The sequence below is a fragment of the Apiospora aurea genome (genome assembly GCF_038362705.1).
Source record: "Apiospora aurea strain CBS 24483 chromosome Unknown utg000002l_segment0_segment0, whole genome shotgun sequence".
Classification (NCBI taxonomy): domain Eukaryota; kingdom Fungi; phylum Ascomycota; class Sordariomycetes; order Amphisphaeriales; family Apiosporaceae; genus Apiospora; species Apiospora aurea.
Genome location: NW_027117389.1, coordinates 355,767 through 377,925, shown reverse-complemented (window position 1 = coordinate 377,925; position 22,159 = coordinate 355,767). Strand labels below are relative to the sequence as shown.

The 22,159-nt window shown below is 51.0% G+C and overlaps 6 protein-coding genes across 6 annotated transcripts; 3 read left to right on the top strand and 3 right to left on the bottom strand.

The window, feature by feature from the left end:
* Positions 1 to 6,305: 6,305 nt before the first annotated feature.
* On the top strand, positions 6,306 to 9,293 carry PG986_002524 (mRNA-capping enzyme subunit beta; the record flags this gene model as incomplete). The annotated part of the gene is made up of 4 exons (XM_066838746.1): positions 6,306 to 8,393; positions 8,441 to 8,569; positions 8,647 to 8,796; positions 8,853 to 9,293. The coding sequence occupies 4 exons, from the start codon at positions 6,306 to 6,308 to the stop codon at positions 9,291 to 9,293; spliced, it is 2,808 nt and encodes a 935-aa protein (XP_066703810.1).
* Positions 9,294 to 10,201: 908 nt separating this feature from the next.
* On the bottom strand, positions 10,202 to 11,533 carry PG986_002523 (uncharacterized protein; the record flags this gene model as incomplete). The annotated part of the gene is made up of 1 exon (XM_066838745.1): positions 10,202 to 11,533. One exon carries the CDS (start codon positions 11,531 to 11,533, stop codon positions 10,202 to 10,204), a length of 1,332 nt encoding a protein of 443 aa, XP_066703809.1.
* A 1,200-nt stretch (positions 11,534 to 12,733) lies between these two features.
* On the top strand, positions 12,734 to 13,748 carry PG986_002522 (uncharacterized protein; the record flags this gene model as incomplete). The annotated part of the gene is made up of 2 exons (XM_066838744.1): positions 12,734 to 13,170; positions 13,229 to 13,748. The coding sequence occupies 2 exons, from the start codon at positions 12,734 to 12,736 to the stop codon at positions 13,746 to 13,748; spliced, it is 957 nt and encodes a 318-aa protein (XP_066703808.1).
* Positions 13,749 to 14,621: 873 nt separating this feature from the next.
* PG986_002521 (aldehyde dehydrogenase) lies at positions 14,622 to 16,552 on the top strand (the record flags this gene model as incomplete). The annotated part of the gene is made up of 6 exons (XM_066838743.1): positions 14,622 to 14,645; positions 14,726 to 15,013; positions 15,157 to 15,489; positions 15,590 to 15,933; positions 16,034 to 16,389; positions 16,455 to 16,552. The coding sequence occupies 6 exons, from the start codon at positions 14,622 to 14,624 to the stop codon at positions 16,550 to 16,552; spliced, it is 1,443 nt and encodes a 480-aa protein (XP_066703807.1).
* Positions 16,553 to 16,757: 205 nt separating this feature from the next.
* On the bottom strand, positions 16,758 to 18,802 carry PG986_002520 (uncharacterized protein; the record flags this gene model as incomplete). Its single annotated transcript, XM_066838742.1, has 2 exons — positions 16,758 to 17,076; positions 17,172 to 18,802. The coding sequence occupies 2 exons, from the start codon at positions 18,800 to 18,802 to the stop codon at positions 16,758 to 16,760; spliced, it is 1,950 nt and encodes a 649-aa protein (XP_066703806.1).
* Positions 18,803 to 20,831: 2,029 nt separating this feature from the next.
* On the bottom strand, positions 20,832 to 22,076 carry PG986_002519 (uncharacterized protein; the record flags this gene model as incomplete). Its single annotated transcript, XM_066838741.1, has 1 exon — positions 20,832 to 22,076. The coding sequence occupies one exon, from the start codon at positions 22,074 to 22,076 to the stop codon at positions 20,832 to 20,834; it is 1,245 nt and encodes a 414-aa protein (XP_066703805.1).
* Between the last annotated feature and the right edge of the window lie 83 nt (positions 22,077 to 22,159).

Genomic DNA, 22,159 nt, shown 5'->3' with positions numbered 1-22,159 from the left:
AAACCTTTTAATAGTATTAACACGGTAAATATAAGCGTTTTTTATATAAAAAAGCTATTAAGCTTATAAAAAAAAGTAGCGCTTTTTAAAACTTAAATATATTAAGTAAAAATAAAACCTGTATAAATAAAGTTTAAATCACTTTAATAATAAATAAGATAGAGCAATTTAACCTTTTTATTTTTTTATTATATTATAATTTAAACTATAAAGATAAATTAATAATAATTATAATTTTAAAGATTAATAAAGTCTCTTTTATAACGCTTTAAATTATATTAAAAAACTTAATTATTTAATATATAAACTACGTTTTAAATAGTATATTTATTTAAAAAAAAGTAAAATAAAGACTACGTTAATCTCTTTAAAAATAATTAATACTGGTAAAATACGAGCTTTTATTTAACGTGGTTTACTATTAAGTTAGTTATACTATTTCGTCGGTTACTAGTTTAATTAATTATTCCTATTAAATTTTAATACGTTTTATTTTTACAATTATAATACCTAATTTCTTATTAGTAAATAAGCTCGAATTAATAATTTAAGCGACGCGAAACCCTATAAAACTTATTAATTAAAAAGCTATTATAAAAGCCTTCGGCGTTTTATAATTAACGATTAACGACCGATTAAACGGCTAAATTCCACGACGCGAAATCGGATATTTATAACGAAAATTAATATTAACTAAAAAAGAGGTACTTCGAAATTATATAATTAATTTAAATATTCGAGGAAAATTTTTTAACATTATTAGTATAAAAAATATAGTTAATTTTTTTACCGCGTTACGTAATAGCGAACGCGTTAATAAGTATTAAATTAATTATTTTATTAATTATAATTTAAACTTTAAAACTAATATAAATTATTAATACGATTATTAAAGGGCTTTTAATAAAAATTTAAGTATTATTTCTAGTTAGTTCGCGTTAACTATAAATATTAAAGCTAAATATAATATCGTGAATAAAAATATATAAAATTTTAAAGAAACCGGCTTTATAATAAATATAATTAAGTTAATACTCGTCGTAATACGCGTTAATCGGCGTAAAAAAACGAAATCGGTTTAATTAAATAATCGGGAATAAACAACGGTAATTATATCACGGCTTTAAATATTAAAATAAGCCTTCGGCCCTTAACGGGCCGACTAGCTAAGCGCTACGCACGGACGCTCGAAAAGCGTCTTTTTTTAAAAACCTCTGCTTTTAATCCCTTATTTTTATAGCTTTTCGAATTATATCCTCGTTATATAATCATTATTACTTAAAAAATTATAATAATAAAACCGATATCGCCCTATTTATTTTAATATTTAATTACCGCTTATAATATTATATAATTTCTTTTTATAAACACCGCGACTTACCGCTATAATAATTATCCGGCTCGACGTCCCCGTAAATATTTATACCCTTAACGCGTTTAAAAATATAATCGCATTTAATTTAAAATCTTAATTTTAATATAATCTCGGCTTTTACGATTACGTTAATAAATTAAAAATTAAACTAAATTCGGTAAAGTTTTAACTCGCGAATATATACATTTAATTCGCGAATACGTAAATCTAGCTCACTTAAAAATAAACTATTATAACTTGTTAAAAAAACCTATTAAAATAAATCGTTTTTAAAAAATAAGCTCATTAAATAATTACGTATAAAAAATATTAACTTTTTTACCGTTACCTTTATCGTAATTACCCCCTCGATTACTTTTACCCCGAATATATTTATATTCGCCCCCGTCGCTTTAATTAATATTAACCTATTTATAAATTTAATATCGAAATCGTATACGCCGTTTATTACCCGTCGTTTTAAATCTCTCGTTAAAAATAAAAAACTTTTTAACCTAGTAAAATTTAACGGATCTCATTAAAATTTCCGCCGTTTTTCCGCTTAAATATATAATAAAATAATTTAAAACGAAAACCACTTTCTAATCCTTATATCCCGCCTAATATATATAGCCGGCCGCTTAAAAAGCCGGGTTTATAATTTAATTTTATTTTACGTTTATAAAAATATCCCCGATTTTTTTAACTATATTAACTTTTTAAAATATATTAAAACAGCCTTCGACGACCCCGATTAAATTTAAAACGCCCGTAATTAACTATATTAATACCGCTAAAAAAACTAAAATTTTAACGTATATTACGCGGAATTTTAACGCTTCGCGTTCGAAAAAAAATACCCCCCGAAACTTTTTAACGTGGTTTATTACTACGCGACGTATATCACTTAACGACGCACTTAAATTTAATTTTAATATAATTAAACTTTAACGCGTAATACCTTTATAATTATAATACTTCATTAATCCTAAAAAAATCGGATAGTTTTAATAATTTAAACGATACGAAACGAACTAAATTAAATAAACTAAAGAATAATAATAAAATTTATAATATACCCGAATTAATTTTACGTTATCGAATTTACGGCTAAACTTTAAAACGCGAAATCCGATTAAAACGACGTAAAATAAATCTAATTAAAAAAAAGGTATTTCGTAAATATATAATTAATTTAAATATTCGAGAAATGCTTCTCGATTTCGTTAATATAAAAAATATAGCTAATTTTTTTACCGGGTCGCGTAGCGATAACCACGTCGATAAGTATTAAATTAAACGCTTTATTAACCGTAACCTATACTTAAAAATTAAAATAAATTATTAATATTATTATTGAAAAGCTTTTTACGAAAATTTTAAAGTTATTTTTATTTAGTTTATATTAATCGCGAATATAAAAACGAAATATAAAATCGTCGACGAAAATATTTAAAATTTCGACGAAACCGGCTTTATAATAAATATAATCGAGTTAATACTTATCGTAATACGCGCTAAGCGGCGTAAAAAAGTAAAATCGATTTAAGTTAATAATTAAGAATAAGTAATAGCGATTAAATATATTAATTCGTAAAATTAATATATTCCGCCGTTTTTAATCGTTTAAAATTAATATTACCTTATAAACTAGTCTTACGAAATTAATTTACCGGGTAATTAAGTAATTAAGAGTCACATGGCGCTATCGGTAGTATGTGCGAAATTAGCTAGTTAGGTGAAATTAGAATATATTAAGCTGGAGAAAAAAGGAAGGAAGGAAGGAAGGTTAGCTCTAATGCGGTGCGAAAGGTAAGGTAGTAATGTGTGGGGTTAGAGTGGAACTCTAATAACACCGACTAATTAAACCACGTGCATCGGCCTTAGTGAGGCCTAGCTACGTGACTTTAAGCCGATTTTTAATAATTAAATTAATAACGAAATAAACTTAAATTAAATTAAATATTTCGATAAATATATTAAATTATAAACGAAGGGTTATTACCGCCTTTTAATTTTTAACGGTTATAAAAGCTATATTTCAGCCGAATTTAAAGTATACTATTAAAATAATAATATTATTACTATTAATATAACGTTACCTCCTTATTTATTTTACCTATTTTAATTACTTAATATAGTACTTTATTTAACTTTAAAGCGTACTTATTCGAAAAAAATCTAGTTATTTATTAAGGTTTTTATAAACTATATTATTAAGTTCGAGTTTTTTATCGCTTTTAAAGCCGCGCAATTTATTATTCTTACGAAAGTAAATATTAAATTTAAATTTAACGTATTTAGTTTAATATTTATACCCTTAATAAAATAATTAGTAAATTAAATATATATTTTTAAACGTTTACACTTAACTTATTTTATTTAAGGACGGTTAATACTTATAGCCTTTAAATGTTATTTAACCCTTAATAAATAATTAAATACTTTATTTATATTAAAGAAGGGTTTTACTTATTAAAGAAGCTTTTCGACGCCGATTTTAAATACGGTAGATTAAATAGCGAAGGGTATAATTAAAATAGCCTATAAAATAACCTTTATACGCGATAGGATATATATATTAAAGGAAGCTAATTTAGCACTTTCTAAGCGCCGAAAAGCTAAAAAGTCGCGAGTTTAATTTAAAAGAGCCTTTACTATTAAGGAATTTTAATAGTTATAAAACGAAAAGGTAAAAGAGAAGCGTTTAACGCCTAATAAAAATAAAAATAAGGGTTCGTTAAAACGGAGGGCGATTAATAAAAAGCGTTATAGTATTTACGGCGAAATAGGTTATAATACGCGAATATATAAAAAAAATATAGAATTAAACGAGGAATCGAATAACGAGTAGTTTTAATTAATTTTAAGCGTTATAATTAAATTAATTTATATAAAAGGGTCGAGAAATAAAAAAGATGTATCGCTAAGTAATATACGTCGCGTAGTGGTAAACCACGTTAGTGTTTTAATTAAATTATAATGGTTAAAAGTTAAAAGGGTAATATAGGTGTTAGTGTTAAGTTTAATGTTTATAGTGGTTATTGCGTAAACTTTTAGTAGGTCATTTTAGCTCCGTCTCTCCCTCCTGTCTGCAGAGGGAGGGACAGCATCGTTGATAGCGAGATTAATGCTCTAAGGCGGCGCAATGGTTGAACTGATCTCTTCCATGGTAGGCAAGAAGATCAACTGCCGACATCGCAACCGCGCAATACACCATACCGACAGAAGCACAGCTGTTTGTTATGTCACGGCACTGATCTAGGGCTGCGGGAGCTTCGTCATAGGGATTCTGGCCAGGCCGGCCTGCACCACTATATCGGATGGCCTGGGTAGACCATGACATCTACGCAAGATTGCCAGGTCGGTCTTGTTCGGGATACTAGCAGGTAGCAGGTAGCAGGTAGCACCGTAGCAGTAGCAGTGGCTGTAGCAATAGGCTGGCCAGCAGGAGTAGTAGCGCGCGCGGTAGTACGAGGGCCATTGGGCTTGCATGGCCTGTACCTGTGATCTTGTTTGTACTGTAGCTGAGGACCAGTTGAGTCCAAGATAGAGGTTAGATCAACTAGACAGGAGAACACGAACCCCAGACCGTCCCTCCCCATCTTTTTTCCCTTGTGTCCCCCCCCGTCGTCAATTAAATTTGACCCAGCATCTTTTTTTTTGTTCGACCACACGCGAGCGCGACAGTGACCTCACAGCAAGAAGTCTGGACACCGAAAAAAAAAAAAAAAAAACCCGTCAGCCTTGTCAGTCGCAATCCATGGACATCCACCAAGATTTCGCAATCTGAACCACCAACCCCGGCCGTGTCCCCCCTCCCCGATGCGGATGGGGAAAGACTTGAGGCTGATGATTGCCTAATTGTGGGTAGGAAATTGAAACACTCTCAACGGCACCCACCCTGGCACTTTGGCACTCTGCCGCCCAATCAGCCAGCCGGCCTCCAACCTCGAATTGATTCGCGAACACTACGATCAGATAACTAGCACCGTCCCTAAGCTCGCAACAAGCCGTCAGCAAAAGCCAGCACAGCCAGCCAGTCTCCGACCAGCAGCAGCACCAGCAGCACCAGCAGCCAGACATTCGGACGGCGAAGAAAAAGACCAAAAGATTAGACAAGAAAAACAACGGCGCAAGAGCAGCGCGAGAGCGAGCGAGCCGCAAGTCGCACGCCGCCGCCCAACCTGGGGATTCCGTTTGCATATACTACACCACCCAATATTCCAAGACACACCTTAGCCTTTTTTTTTTTTTTTCTCTCTTCTACTTCCTTCTCTCTGCTGCCTTCCCCTTTGCACCTCCGTCGCCCAGGGCCTGTAATCGCTTTCCATCTCCTCGCCGGCTTCAATTGCTAGCCGCGCATCATTCCAGATCCCACCAGGACCCTGTTTGCCCATTGCGCCCGACGCGATTTTCCCAACCGCAGAGCGCGCACGACCCGAAACGTCGTGCTATCCCGAGAGGCTGGAACGTGCAGACAAGCAACCATTCACGATCAACGGCGCAACTTACTAGTAGTCACAATCCAGGCAGGCAGCAGCGGCACCATTCTGATCCCCCCGTTTGCCAAAGTCTCGCCATCATCTGCGCAACGAGCCTCGCCGCGCGGAAAACACCAAAACCGTCTTACTGTTCTAATTAGGATATCTTATCTGATGAATTTATTTGTGGACCGGCGATAATCGCGTTGATGCAGTATCGATGACGTGGAATCTGTGAGGGATAGTGTTGCTCGTGCTAGAGAGAGAGAGAAAGAAAGAAAGAGCGTGAGTGCGTGGCACTCTATTTGAATACTGCGTCGAGGAAGTAATCGCTAGGGGACGCATTCTGCCAGCCGATTTCGCCGCAGCAAGGCGCTTGCATCGATACTGCCCGACACGAGACGAGACGAGACGACGGCGAATCGAAATCGAACGAAAGAAAACAAACGGGACTTGACACCGGCAACATGGACCTCAATTCCATGCTGAACAAGGACAGCGGCGCAGGAGGCGCGTCGAGACAGCCTCCTCCACCTCCCGCGTCCCTGGCCAAAACCCCTTCTTCGTCAATGAGCGCAACACCACACACGCCAGTACAACCCGCCCATCCATCCCATGGCTTCAGAGACTTCGGTCATCCCATGCACGCATCGCCTGGTCCTACCCGGGCCGCATCGCCTCGAGAGTACGCAGCGGTGGCGGCCCATCCGGGCTTTCCACCCTCAGCTCCGTATGCATCGCCGACATCCTACAACGCGCCTCCCCCAATGGATACCCTGGGAGGCCAGCCCCCTCCGATCCATCCGCCCGGGGCCATGAACGACCCACGGTCACCCGGCAGCGCGTCCGTATCGAACCCATCCCCATACAGACATACACCGACCTCGTCCATCAGCGCTGCGAGCGCTGGTTATCCTTTCCCGCCACAAGCCCAAGGCCAGCCGCCGCCTAGTCCACAGCAACGGCTTCAGTATGGGGGCTACCCACGCGACCCAAGAGACAGCTATGCATCTCAAGGAGGAGCAGCACCGGTGGGCATGCCAACGCCGCATGGTTCGGTTTCTTATCCTGTGCCAGGCCAGCAGGTCATGCCACAAACGCCGCCCGTGGGAACACCGGGAGGAGGCAATCATATGTACATGCAACAGCAACAACAGCAGCAGCTGCAGCAACTACATCAACAGCAGCTGCAGCAGCACCAACAACAACAACAGCAGCAGCATCAACAACATCAGAGATCGCAATCGCTGCAATCGGCGTCAGCCTCAACACCGACCTCTGCTCATGGGCCGCACCAACCTCCGTTCGGGACCCCATCGGCTTATGGTCCCCCGGGTGGCTCCATGGGAAGTCCAGTAGCAACAAGTCATGGTCCTCCACACTTTGACCAACAAGGTCACTTTCAACAACAACAATCGCATCCACATCAAAGACAAACCTCACAACCACCAACACCTTTGGCGGCGCCTTTGTCTGGCACACCAAGACAATCGGTCAGCACGATCAACCAGAGCAATACAAATTTCGCACAGCCGCCAAGTCCCTACCAGCAAAGAACCCCATCAGGCGCCCCGTTGGCTGCATATCCGTTGCACCCGCAGCAACAACAACAACAATCGCCTTATCACGCTTCTCCTCCACCACCTCAGCCCTCCACCATTCAACGAGCAGTAAGCAACAGCAGCCACACTGCACCCTACGATACCATTAGCGAGTCGCACCGACGATCCCAATCCCAGACATCACGAAGCGAACGCGAAAGAAGCATCAGTGTTTCGCCCAAGACCCGTGTGCCTAGTCTGCCGAGTAGCGCAGGCGAGCCCAGACCTTCATCTAAGGGTGGCGCATTCCCCGGTGCACCTCCAGAATTTTCACATCCTCAACCTCAATTGACACCACAACAACAACAACAAAAACCTAATCATAATATCAGCCAAGTGTCTGCGTCGACAGCAGTCATGGAAGGTGTTCAATACATGCAGCAGCCTCGGGAAGCCACGCCTGGCAAGCGGAAACTGGACGATCGCGACCTCCGACAAGACGAATTGGAAGGTGCCACCAACCGCCGCCCACCGCCGCCAGGAATCAACGGCACCCACGGCACCGCCGCGTCGCGAACCTCGGCCTCGACTTCCACTTCACCGCTGCTGCCCCGTCGGAAAAAACTTCGCTGCACCGCCAACAATGCACCTGCATGGGCAAAGAACTATCGCACACAACCGCCCAACGCCAGCCGCAACTACACTCTCCGAGCAAAAGCACATGTGACCAGCCAAGCCCCGGCGGCCGGTGGTCTTGTCAACGGCAATGGCCCTCGCAGCGAATCGAATATCAAATCCGAGCATGTCTCTCGCCCTACGTCGCCTGAGGCAACGCGGTCAGTCGGCGGTGGTACCTCGGTCAAGATGGAAGATCATAACGCGCCTCCGCCGCCTCTTGCTGCAGAGGAAGGATACACCTTCGAGGGACAGCCATTCCCTTTGGAGTGCATCTCATTGGTCAACAAGCCTATAGACTTCTTGGTCAAGGCAGTCGGCGATTTCCTCTTTATCAATGTCATCAAAACCCACATCTGGAATCGATTCAAAGACACGGCGTCCAGTTTGAGATTGAAGCCAAGTTTGGCACTATCATTGACCGAGACACGGATGATCGTCTACAGTACCCTTTACACGGCGAGTGCGTTCTGTCTCCGCAGGCTAGAATCGGGTTCCGTAGTAGCATGTCGGAGGTAAGTGTTTTATTCTATGGCTTGCCCTGCCTGTTTGCCCATCCCCTTGCCACATCAGCTAACTCTTGTGTGTACAGCTTCAGCATCGAACCATGAACGAGTGGCTTAACGGTCAAGTAGTCGCCACCAGTCCTCACAACAACGGCGGTCGCCGGAATCCCCATGTGCAGATCCACTACAAACACCGGCGAGAGATAGACAAGTTTTACGAGCTTCATTCATCCATGGTAGGCCGTCTCCCCACGCCGTGCAAGCCATGATGTCGCCGAAACACGCATTGAAGGCACGAATCACGACGGACCAAAAAACGGGGGAGGTCTTGGCCAAGATCGTCAAAGCACGCGTGGGAGATCTCAATCTGTACTTGCCCCAGTGCCCGGTTGATTGCCGCATCAGCATTAACCTGGAATGGGAGTGGGATGGACCCCCGGAGGAAATTATGTCGAACCAAATGCCGCATCGCGAGAAACAGCCCGACCGAGAGAAGGACCGACTCAGTTACAAGCACGGCTTCTTCCAGGTTGATTTGACTCAGGTGAAGAGACAACTAGCCGGCCGCGGCCCCGAGAAGGAACACGAGCTGGAGGTGGAGCTGGATGCTGGTATCCTCTTGGACCACGGCCGCTTCTTGGAGAGCCAGGGGGAGAGCAAGTATCAAGACATTGTCGAGATGCTCGTTAATAACGTCAGAGCCTTGGCAAGAAGATGTCCATACCCAGAATAATGGGGGGGGCTTATTCCTCGGCGATGATCATATTGTCGACAGTCACTTGCTCGTATTCTCTCCGGGTTGCTCTCAGGAGGGAATCAGCAGTTAGGGCGGTGAAGGCCTTGCCGGCTGGCAACTTACCTTTTGGCACCGGGGAACATTGGACCGGTGCATTTCTTGTCCATACTTTTTACCGGGTTTTTGTACTGGTTACACAGGGTATATCGCGAATGCTTTTCATTTTCCTTTGGGTGTTTCTCAACACTCGTTTCCCTGCGCGTTGGGGAGTGGCAGCGAATCAGCCAATCAGCGAGAGCAATGAATGGGCAAAGGAGCAGATGATACCATTTCCCGTACTTAGTTTTGCGGCTATTGTGGCTAACTTACATTGGGTTCCTCGGGGGAATGCACATCCTATCGATGCTTTTGATACCCTACGCTTCTTCTTGGCCGCTGATTCAGATTGTGATACGCTCGTGACTGTGACGTGGCATACCGTACACACCCAAACGCGCTCTCAAGCATTGCATGTGTGTCAACACTTTGGCTGACATGTAGCATCACTAATGAAGACGCCTATTGATTGCGTATATGTAACCTAGGAAAACACGACAAACTCGGCTCTTTTCAACCCCAAGCATTCCCATCCTCGTACCTGTCCATCAGCTTGGCATTTCAGGTTCTTGTTTATGGCATGTTCTCTCCCACGTCGCCCCCATTGACCTCTATTCGATCCGCTGGCTGTATCCAGTTGGTTGCACCGGATGCGTAGTCTTCTAGCCTACCCTCCCCCTTCTCTTGTCAGCGATCATATGCAAAACCCCAGGATTGTTCGCGTGACCTTTCTGGGATATCCACCTCTGCGTTGGTGGTTCTTCCCAGCAGTGGTGTCCCAGTCACCACGAAAAGAACAACGTACCTAACTACTGGCTGGGACGCGGCCACCCCAGATAATCTCCTAGTTTTATTCTCTTCGCAGCCGCTTGCTCCTCCGGCGGCGGCCTCTTTCTCCTGACGTCGGTGACAGTCGGCAGATCCGCCTGGAAGACTGACATCCACGTCCTTACAGGCAACGTCGCCAACGGATTGAGAGACGTGCAATTCCGCCTGTGTGTCGTGTTCATGCCTCCCGGACCCTTGGGGCCGCCCTGCCGGTCCAGCTCCTCCTGGGCCGCGAACAGGCGCTCCTCCTTGGCGCGGTGCAGCTTCCTCTGCGTGACGACGTCGTACACCTTGTCCGGCTTCTTGAGCGCCTCGGGCTTGACGTAGCACCTCTTGTTCTCGTGGGTCAGCGCGGCGAACTGGGTCTTGCAGGCGTCGGGCAGGTCCTCGACGCCGATGCGGGCCTTGAAGTCCTTGGCCTCCATGCTCTGCCAGGCGCAGATGCCGGCCATCTCCATGCGCGCGAGGTAGGGGTCGACGTAGGTCAGCTTGCCCAGGTGCTCGCGGTGCGACTCGTAGCGGTCGGCGGGCAGGGCCGTCTCCTGCTCGACGATTCCCGCCAGGAGCTGCTTGATGAGGCTGTAGCAGCGCTCGCCGGTGGCGTGGTCGCCCTCGTCCATCTTGAAGGTGGCGTGGAACCCGTGCATCAGGCGGTTCTCGCTCATCTTGCCCTTGCGGTCGTGGTTCCAGCGGAGCCCGCCGATTTGGGTGTTTTCGGCCATCAGGACCCACTGGCGCTTGAAGAGGTTGAGGAAGGTGATGAAGGCGTTGGTGATGCGCTCGCGGCGCTGGTAGTTGTCCCGGTGGCCGCTGGTGTGGTAGCCGTAGTCGAGGGCCGGGTCGAAGAGGCGGAGCTCCTGGATGTAGGCGAACATGCCCTGCGGCCGGAACGAGATGGCGGTGTTCCAGTACAGCACGACCCAGTGGGCGCCGAACTCGTCCTCGACCCAGAGGGGCCAGACGACGTGGACGGCGCTGGAAATGCGGCGGAGGAAGATGCGGAAGTCGTTGCCGCCGTCGATCTTGCCGTTGGCCAGGCCGGCCAGGTGGTCGCGGGCGGCGTCGTACTTGACCGGGTCGTTGCTCCAGAGGTCGGGCCCGTAGGCGGGGGCGCAGTAGACCTGGTGGCGGACGTCGGGCGGCAGGCTCTTCTTGAGGGTCTCGACGACCACGTCCATGGTGGGCTTGTTGATGCGGGTGCTGTTGGACAGCTGGAGGTTGGCCAGGCCGTTGGAGGCTCGCTTGTAGAGGTCCTCTATGCCGGGGAGGGTGCCTGGGGGGTTGGGGTATCTTTCGTCCGGTCCGCCGCCCATCTTGATGAATTTGGTAGGCTTCGGTGTCTGGGAATGAGGATTGAGTGTCACCAGGAGTGTCACACAGCGGTCAAATATATATATATATATCTATATCAAGATGTGCTTGCCCAGGCAGTAAGGGGTGGTAACTTCATACCCTGGGGGAAAGGGGAAAAGGCCAGGAAACACCGCTGGGACATTCAACCGCACGATTTTCGGCCTCGGGGAGTGCATTGCCATTGTTGTGAGGGACATAAGTGCTTCAGGAAGAGTTCTTTATCACTATTTTCATTTTCGTTTGCTGAACGTGACGGATCCGGGAGGGCCATGGGATGTGAGCGAGCAGCAACAAAGGATTGTCTCAAATCCGCGTTGCAGCCCAAAGCTGCTTAGCTCAATAGTAGGTCTTCTTCCAGATGAAATGAAATATATTGCACACAGCATACGGGAGCCCAGTAGGTTCTTAAGGCTACTGATATCTCGTGCTGATCAATTGCTAGTGCTTGGTCGAGTAATCAGCTCAACAAAGATACATGTATTTATCTATTTGACCACCGTGATTGCACTGGCCATTCGGTACTGTGCGTCGTCTCCTGATTCCATGCGAGGCATTATGGTCAATTTCTCCATCTTGGTCAGGTAGAAGATAAGGAGCAGAAGAAGAACAGGAAGAAGATAGAAAGAAAAAAGCCCATCGTGGACATGTTACTGCCAGGGGGCAGACGACCGTTGGCGGCTAAGATGGTGCCGACTAATGGTACAGCAAGACAGACGCCAGTGATAGCGCCCGTTTCATTTAATGCCATCTGAATCATGCATGGCGATTCCCGACATCTTGAGAAATAGGCGCGATAGTATATTTTTCACGATATCTAGCTTCCTTGCAGTTGGATATGAGATAGGAAGTTTTGACGCCATGAGGGGACATGACAATGCAAGGATGCCGCGGGGTTGATGTCATTTGGCAATTCCCGTCGCGGTCGCACGTGCCCAGGCCCATTGGCTACAGGTCTACAGCCGTCGAACGAACGACTCGCCCCCTGCACCAACTTGCATGATCCCCGGACGAACGACAAACGACGCTCGCTCTTTCTCTCTCATCGGTGGATCCCGGTGGACAGCCAATTTGATCGTCTTATCTTACTATTTAAGCAGAGAATGCAGCTGTCCCTTCTCTGCGATCTTGTCTACAACCTGGCCGCGTACTTGATGGTCATCATGCGTTCCCAACTCGCCGCCGCCGGCCTGCTTGCCGCCACATCCGCCTCCGCCGCCCAGCCGGGGATGCAATACTCGGGCTCACTGGGCGACATCCTGGGCCAGGCCGCGTCCAACCCGCTGTACACGTACCCGACCCAATTGACCCAGGGCATCATGCCCAAGGCCTTCCACAGCCACAACGACTACTGGCGGCCCCTTCCCTTCTGGAGCGCCCTCGCCATGGGCGCCGTGAGCACCGAGGCCGACGTCTGGCTGTACAACGGCACCCTGCACGTCGGCCACGAGCAGAGCGCCTTGACCAAGGAGCGCACCTTTGACGCCCTCTACGTCCAGCCCATCCTCGAGGTCCTGCGCCGCCAGAACCCCGACAGCCCCTTCGTGACCAATGGGCCCACCAAGAACGGCGTCTTCGATACCGTGGCCGGCCAGACTCTGTAAGATAACCAGAAACTATCGAAGCAAATGCCATGTAATACTGACCCGGTGCGACAGCTACCTCTGGGTCGATCTCAAGACCGACGGCGCCAAGACTTGGCCCTACGTCGTCAAAGCCCTCGCGCCCCTGCGCGACGCGGGATACCTGACCAGCTACGACGGCAAAACCGTGACGCCGGGTCCCGTGACCGTCATCGGGACGGGCAACACGCCGCTGAACCTGGTGCAGGGTGTCTCCCCGCGTGACTACTTCTGGGACGGGCCCTTGCCGACGCTGGGGACCGAGTTCAGCAACATCACCAAGGAAGTGACGCCCATCGCCAGCACCGCCTTCTCGGCCCAGTTCGGCGACGTCCGCGGGACGGGGGGCGCGCTCAATGAGACGCAGGCGGCGTTGCTCAAGAGCCAGGTCGAGACGGCGCATGCCAAGGGCATTAAGGTCCGGTATTGGGATCTGCCCTATTGGCCCATTGGCACCCGGAACGCTGTGTGGCGTACCCTCTGGGATGCTAAAGTCGATCTGCTGAATGTGGACGACTTACAGGGCTGTGCGGACTTCTGGGAGAACCTTGGGTAGCGTGACCAGGGGGTTGGTTCGTTGGCCGTTGTTCTGCTCTGTCGAAAACAGTTATGGCAAGAGGGCATAGATCCATCATTAGCGAGCATATTCGTCACATATAGAACCCCCTTTTTCGGGTCACTATCAATGATAATTCATAATTATAGCCCCTTGGTTCCAATCGTCTTGCCGGATCTAGGTGTAAGATCCTATATTCGCTTGTTGTGTTACAGCAAACCATATACCTGAATTGCCAGCGGTTCATTCCCGTGTGTCGTGTAGTACTAACCACAGATAAGGGATGATTCTAGGCATGTTCTGACCTATGTTGCTGATGCGTGTACCGCAATGCGTAAGATGATCTACAAGACGTATATGTGGGTGAAATATTCGAGCCCCTCAAGGTTAGGGTACGGGCCAAGGATTACTTGCACGCATGCCAAGCACATGATATGCAATGTATTTGTCGACGTGGAAGCTGGTTGATGGACTCATTGGAGGTTGTGTGCCTCGTGAGGGCACACCAGTTGAACCGAGCTGAGTCAGATTTTGGTGCCTCGTCTCCAAAAGTTGCAAGGCATTGGGTAGTGTTTTCTCCTAGGGGAATGATAGCTCTGGTATGGAACCAAGCTTCGGTAAAGCCCGGCCTGGCTATATCTTATGGTTGCTGCAAAGACAGCCAATGAACACGTCGTGACACAAGCATGGCGGGGAACAACGGACGTCACCCCTCACATGTTGTCCGTGAGATGTGCTTGCTACAAAAGTGAAGATATCTATAAAGGAGTAAAATTCTTGACTGACTCCGGGCCATACTGGTTATTACATGTATCTATAAAACATCACCGTTGCAAAACCGTCCTGATATTCCATCATTGTTTTCCAACCGTGATGGCTGCCACCCTGGATACAACTGTGAGGTCGACACCCAATAAGCTCACTTTGGTCTCAGTACTTCCTTATGGGCTAGATATGTAGTTCTAATGATCATATAGCACTTCCCCGGCAACGTCATCAACAATGAATTCGTGCCGACTGTAACCACGAGACACTCTATCGATCCTTCGACGGGAGAGCCCCTGTGGGAGGTACCCGTGGCGACAAAGGATGATCTCGACAACGCGGTGAAGTACGCCCGCGAGGCCTTCAAGACCTGGTCCACGACAACCTTCCAGCAGAGAGCCGAGATGCTGCTGCGTTATGCGGACGCCATCGAGGCGAACCGCGAACCCTTGGAAAAACTCCATACCATGGAGCAGGGAAAGCCGCTTAGTCTTTCCAAGGTGACCGATCACATATCTCATAACCTCCTTTTCCACCGATGTTTCCAACAATAAACAATCAAGACAAAAGGACGAACCGAATGGACGATACTAGAAATGATAGGTAACCACTTACTAACGCTATGCAAAAACCTCGGTGACAGACCGAATTCGACCTAACCCTAACCTGGCTCCGCGCCTTCGCCACCATGGAGATCCGCGACGAGGTCCTCGAAGACACCGAGGAGCGCACCATCTACGCGACCTTCCCGCCCCTGGGCGTCTGCGCGGGGATCGTGCCCTGGAACTGGCCGATCCTGCTGGGGTTAGGCAAGATGGGCCCCGCGCTCGTCACGGGCAACTGCTTCATCATGAAGCCGTCGCCGTACACACCCTATTGCGACCTCAAGCTCGGCGAGCTGGCCATGGCTATGTTTCCGCCCGGGGTGGTGCAGGTGGTTAGTGGGGATGATGAGCTTGGGCCTTGGATGACCGAGGTGAGTTGCATATCTCGAGTTGGTGACGGCTGCGAGATAAACCAATGACTGCGTTACCTCTTTCGACTGACCGCTTTGGGCTGTGTTCAACAACAAAAAGCACCCCGGCATCGACATGATCGCCTTCACCGGCTCCATCCCCACCGGCAAGCGCGTCGCCGCCTCCTGCGCGCGCACCCTGAAACGCTGCGTCCTGGAGCTGGGCGGCAACGACGCGTGCATCGTGTGCGACGACGTGGACCTGGCGCGGTGCGTGCCCAAGATCGCGACCTTGTCGTTTCTCAACACGGGCCAGATCTGCATGCTGCCCAAGCGCATCTACGTCCACGAGCGGATTTATGACGCCTTCCGCGACGCCATGGTCCAGTTCACGCGCGAGAATATCCGGACTGGCGGCGGGTTCGAGGAGGGAGTTGTGGTTGGGCCGGTGCAGAACCGTATGCAGTAAGCTACTGTTTTTTTGCTGTCCTATGATTTCCCCTATTTCTCTCGGGAGATGTTGTGAGTAGTGCACCTAACAGCGGCAGGTTCAAGTCCGTCAAAGACATCTACGCCGACGTCCACCGCACCGGCCTAAAAACCGCCCTCGAAGGCGGCGTCGTCTCCCCCAACGGCTACCTCATCACCCCCTGCATCGTCGACAACCCCCCGACACCTCCCGGATCGTGACCGAAGAACCCTTCGGCCCCATCGTCCCCCTCCTGAAATGGCGCGACGAGGGCGAGGTGCTCGCGCGCGCCAACGACAGCGCCACGGGCCTCGGCGCCTCGGTCTGGAGCCGGGACGTGGCGCGCGCCGAGCGCATGGCCCGCCGGCTGAGCGCGGGCAGCGTCTGGGTCAACTCGCACTTTGACGTGGCGCCGCATGTGCCGTTTGGGGGCCACAAGGAGAGCGGGATCGGTGAGTTTCTTGCCGCATCTGCTTGTGTAGGTGAGTTCAGTAACGAACTGATGGGCGACTTTCAGGGATGGAATGGGGCGTGATGGGGCTGAAGAGCTACACGAAGCCGAGGAGCCTTTGGGTGTGGAAGAAGGTGTTTGAGGATGCGCCCGCATCTACGTAAGTTGAGAGAATTCATTGTCTTGTCAGGAGCGGGGTGCACCGTGGTTTAGGGGTAGACTGTTCAAGCTGGTAGTTGTGAAACCGGACAGGCAATTGGTGCGTGGACCAAAATACGCAGTAGGGATGTTGACACACATTCAATCAAATGTATTAACTTGTAATTGGCTGGCTCTATGTAACAATTCTGCTACGGACGGGTATCAATGCTATGACGACCGCTGCGCCAACGAAACCGCAAACTGGCTCCTCCGGCGAATCTTCTCGCCGTGGAACGCCAAGACCCAGGGCACCACGGTGAGCGCCGTCGCGATGGCGCCCAGCAGCCCGCCCGCGGCGTCCTCGCCGAGATTCGTAAAAAGGGGCCCGACCACAAGCGGGAAGCAGCCCCCCAGGATGTTGCGGCAGAAGGACTGGGCCGCGAGGGCCGACGAGGCGTAGTCGTGGTACGCGTCGGCCAGGTAGTTGAAGGTGGCCAGGTAAATATAATAAATGCCCATGGTGGCGAGGCCGATGGCGATGGTCGGGCTGATCCAGTGGATCGAGGGGTGCGACGTGAAGCCAAAAGATAAAGGCCGAGCGGCAGCAGGATGGAGCTCACGCAAATAAAGTAGAGCCTAGACTCGGGCGCCTCGACGGGAAACCGTCGGCGCATGAAGGACCAGAACTTGGCGGACGAGCCACGATGTTCCTCGGCGTCCTCGTGGGCGTGGGCCTTGCGCTGCCACTTGGGGTGGCGGAGCAGGTTCTCCTGCGTCACGCCGATGGTGGTGGCCAGGACGGACCCGACGATCATGGCGATGAAGACGTAGCCCGACTGCTCCGTGTTGAAGCCGTACTGCCGGCGGAAGACGAGCGGGATGGCCGCGAAGGTCAGGTACAGCGTCGCCCAGGCGAACGAGACCCAGAGCGAGAAGAAGAAGACGACGGGCTCCGTGAAGAGGAGGTGGAAGGGCCGGAGCAGCGACACCGACATCATCTGCACGATGGACGCGTGCTGCTCGTCCTCCTTGACGGCCCAGCGGACGCGCTGCAGCTTGGCGCCGCTCGGCGGCACGTACTCGTACGGTGTAACCATGGGTTGCGTCGCTAGTCCCTTCTCCGCATCAGCCTGGGTGCACCGTGTCATGGTATGCTTCTGCTGTAGTACTTCGAGAGAGCTTTCCACCGGTCCCTTGACCCATACCCCGAAACAGCCCCGGGACTCGAGCGACTCGTAGTATTCGTTGAGCTTCTTGGCCTTCCTCCTCAGCAAGACACAGCCGCGGCTCTCGTGGAAGAGCAGCGCGATGAGGACGGCCAAGACGAAGTCCAAGACGACCTGGTGCCAGAACACCCACTTCCACGCGGCCGCCGGCCCCACGACGACCGCGCCCTCGCCGCCCCAGCGGTGCACCATGACGCTGGCGCTGAGGGGCCCGAGCCCCGTGCCGACGAGGACGGCGCCGCTGAAGAGGGCCATGGGCCGGTTGCGCTGGTCCTTGTGCCAGATGTCGGCGATGACGCCGCCGACCATGGTGCTGAACACGCTGCCGCCGACGCCGCAGAAGAAGCGCGACGCCAGCATGCCGCCCAGCCCCGTCACGGCGCCGCACGCGGCCTGGAACGCGACGTAGACGGCGCCCGACACGACGAAGACGGGGTACCGCCCGTGGATCTCCGACAGCGGCGCCAGCACCATGGGCGCCAGCGCGAAGCCCGTCGTGAAGAGCGTGATGCCCACCAGCACGGCGGTGCGCGAGCACCCGAACTCGGCCGCCATCAGGTCCGTCGGGGGCGAGTAGGCGCCCGCGGCGTACGCCGTCAGCAGGGTCGCGATGCACGAGAGCAGCAGCATCACGTTCTTGCGCGACTCGGGCCAGGCGTGGGGATCCCCGTACGGCGTGAGGTCCGGCGCCGGAGGTAAGGAGTTGGTCGCTGCTGCCGACGACGATCCAGCATCGGCGTTGACGACGGGCAGCTCCGTGTCAAAGGTGAGGTAGAGCTTGACGATGGGCGTGTCGGCGCCGGGTGGTGCCGCCGCCGCCTCCTCGGGGCTCTGGCGACCGCTGCGGGATGCATGTTGGCCTCCATTTGGCCGCCAGTCCATCAGTTCGCGGGCCGAGCTTTCTGGTGACACATATTGGGATGGGATGTCGATGGCTGCATGATCGCCGGCCTTCTCGATGTCGTCCTTTCGCCCGCCGAGCGGGGGTAAACACTGGCCTTCATCGAGCGATGATAAAGAGGCGCGCTTCAAGTCTACTGGTTCCATATCATCTGAGGAAAAGCAAAGAGTTGAGAAGCTGTGTTCTGGAATGTGTCGACCGCTCGCAGGGATATATATCGGCGACCCCATCCGGAATGTGGGCGAGGTGACGAATGACTGGCGAGGAGAGGAGGGCAGGAGGGGAGGGAATTGTTAGGCGAGTGATGCGGGAGCTGGTGATTGGCGCACACTCATCTCCGGGGGAGGGTGACTTGTCAGGGCGAGGAAGAGGCCGCTGGCCCCCGGAGGTGTGCGTGGAGCAAGCGGGATGATGCCCATAATATGTCTTATCGTCAAGGCTGGCCAGCCCATGGGATCTCATGGTGTGGAGTGGAGAATCTCGGGTGGGAGGTAGAGGGAAAGATTGGCTCGGGAGATTTGAGCGAAATCCGGTCAAGGGCCAAGATGAGCAACCAACGCCTTGCCTGATTAGTTGCTTGGGACGGATGTGGGGGAATGTCCCTGCGGAAGGGGTGTGCGGTGTGCGGGGAGATGGGAGATGGCAGTGGCAGTGGCAGTGGGAGCCCAGGGGTTCGTTTGTTTGTCTGTGTCTCGCTGCCAGCCAGTGACGAGCTAATGGGATGCGAGGATTCAGAGCGTTCGTCCGGTACGACAGCGCCCTCTGCGGCTTTCACTGCTTCATCCCAGTACGTTTTATCCGAAAGAGAGAGCCAAAGAGACAGTAACTTTGAGGGCGAGGCAATACTTGCCGCGGGTGGGAAAAAGGGTTCGTTCTCATTCCCGATTATTCCCAGCGGCGCTAGGTCGCTTTGTCGTTGGGCAGCTGGCTCTGCCGATTTCCGCGGTGATGACGTTTGGATATATCCTTGTCATCATGGCTGACGGATGACGGAGACGGAAACGGATCAACGGAAAGAGGCTGGACAGGACAGGACAGGACAGGACAGGACAGGACAGGACAGGACAGGACAGGACAGCAAATGCACCACCCTCGCAAACCCGTCTGGGAGGCCTCAAAGTGTATCCTATGCACACAGGATCAGTAATGCAGTCGAGTTAGACTTTTTAGATAATGATTGGATCCGTACGTAGGCAGCTGGACCGTACGCGGGCCTAAAGGTGGTTAGTCGCGGCAAGGGGCCACTGAAGGAACCGTATTTTGCATGTCCTGTGGCGTCGAAGGTCGGCGGGTATAATACCGGTCGATTATTCCCGCTAGCCATGCTACCTAAAAAAAAGAAAGAAAAAAAGAAAAGAAAAAAAGCCCCGACACTCCGACCGCCGGAGGACTCGTTCCCGTGACACCAATATCATGCATTTCCTCGGCCACAATTCCCGATCTTTTTTTTTTATATTTTAAACTTCCGATTGCGCCCAGCGGACACATCTACCGGAAGTAAGGTTATCTCAGGTGAACAAGATTGTCTCCAGGCTGATACTCAGCTTGCCTGTGCGCTTCCCCGCATGAGTATGGTATGCAATGAAATGTCAACCGAGTTTGCAGTTAGTTGACCGGCACATGGTGATTTGTTTGATCTCCCGAACGGCTGGTAAGCCCTAAGCATGCGATAGGAGGCAGATCTCACCGGATACGGATGCATGACGATTGCGAGCACCCCAGAGAGATCCAGAGAGATCCGAACAGAAATGACTGCAGGGGCTAACTCCGGATGCTTGCTTACAGGCCTCCCAACAGACGCACTGCAGCTATCCCGCACTAGTCTCAACACCGCCTTACATCTACATCCCGTCGCCAGCTAATCTATCACTAGCACTCCTGGCCGATGTGATAGTGGCCCATTCTCTTTCACCGACAGGGAGGTGGATCAGAAGGTCAGAGATAGGAGATGGTGCCGTTGGATTGAACAGCGGAACTACGTGCGGAACTCTGGGGGACTTTCAGGTCTTATATTTGGTTGTGGAGCGTATTAAGCCCCCTGTCCAACAGAGACACTCTGCACTGAGAACCAGAACAAATACACAAAAAGAAGAAAAAGAAGGAGATCCCTACGTATATACGGCTCTAAAAACGTGGCTTCTAACCAAGCTTGCATGTCACTCGTAAAAAGCCGAGCTACGAAGGTTTCTCCCCAGCCAGCTCCCTAGCCCGGTCCAGATCCAGGTATATCCAGTAAACATCCCACAACCACCTGCCGCCCAGCGCCCGAAACGTCCGTATACTCCCCGTATTGCTCTCCTCGATCCCCGCGAAAGCCAACGTGGCCCCCGCCTGCTCGCCATTCTCTGCCAATAACTCGTCCAAAACCTCCGGCCTCGCCGCCAGGGGCCCGTTCCGCGGCGGCGCGAACAACCCCATACCCAGCAGCCTCGCGACCACCGCCTTCGCCAACCCCCGACGGCGGTACGCCGGGTCCACGTGCAACGTGCGCACCGACCCGTCCCCGGCCGCGAACGCGAACGCCACCGCCTTGCCCGGCTTCCCGTCCGGCCTCTGCGCCGCCTCGCGGATCGCCGCGCTCGGGAGCTTGGCCAGCGTCGACGGGCTGCGGATGATCTTGTTGACGGCCATGACGTCCGCATAGTCGTCAGGGCCGATGGTGCTCCAGATGAGGCCTTCTGGCAGTTCCAAAACACTGCCCTCTCCTGCTTGGTTCGTAGTAGGCACGGGAAACACGTACTTGCCGTAAGGAACGCTAGGGTCGAGCACGAGGTCGCCCGCGCCAGAGTCCGCACGGGCTAGGAGCGCGGCGACGGTGCTGTGCGTGTTGCCGAACAGACAGTACGGGCTGCCGGGGGTGTGGCGAATGTCAGCCAGTCGCTCGGCGGGCGACTTGGTGCCGGACGTGTCCCGCCACGTGACTGGGATGTGCGCGATCGCGCCCAGGAGCTGCGCGGTGGCCGCATCGAGCACCTCCTCGGAGAACGGCAGCTGGTCCTTCAGGGTATCCGGGAGGGCGCTGGCCCGTTGCGGCTCCTTCTCGTGCGGGGCGGCGCCGTGGTACATCTCCAACGACGAGAAGGACCAGATCTCGGTAGCCGGGTGGCTGGCCCGATCGACCACGAGCATGGTCCAGACATTCTCGGGACGTACGGCCTCAGGGTCTTTTTGTCCCTCCCTACCCTCGGCCGGCTTTCGGAGCGGGAGCGGGGTGGTGATGACGAGAGTTCCCGGGGTTTTCGGGCCTAGCTGCAGCAGGCGCAAAACCGGCAGCGAGCGAGGGAGCCGCCGGGTCAGGAACGAGATCACGTCCGCCGAGGAATAGGGGCTAGCACCCTCGTTATCGGCGCAACCCGGAACCGGCGACTCAAGCACAAACTCGCCGTTCGGCTGAACGGCGTATACCTGTACTTTTTGCATTCTCTTTTTCACGCGAGCCTCCCTGTTTTGGAAACAAATGAAAAGAACCTAAAACCGTGTCTTCGTGTGTAGGTGGAAAGACA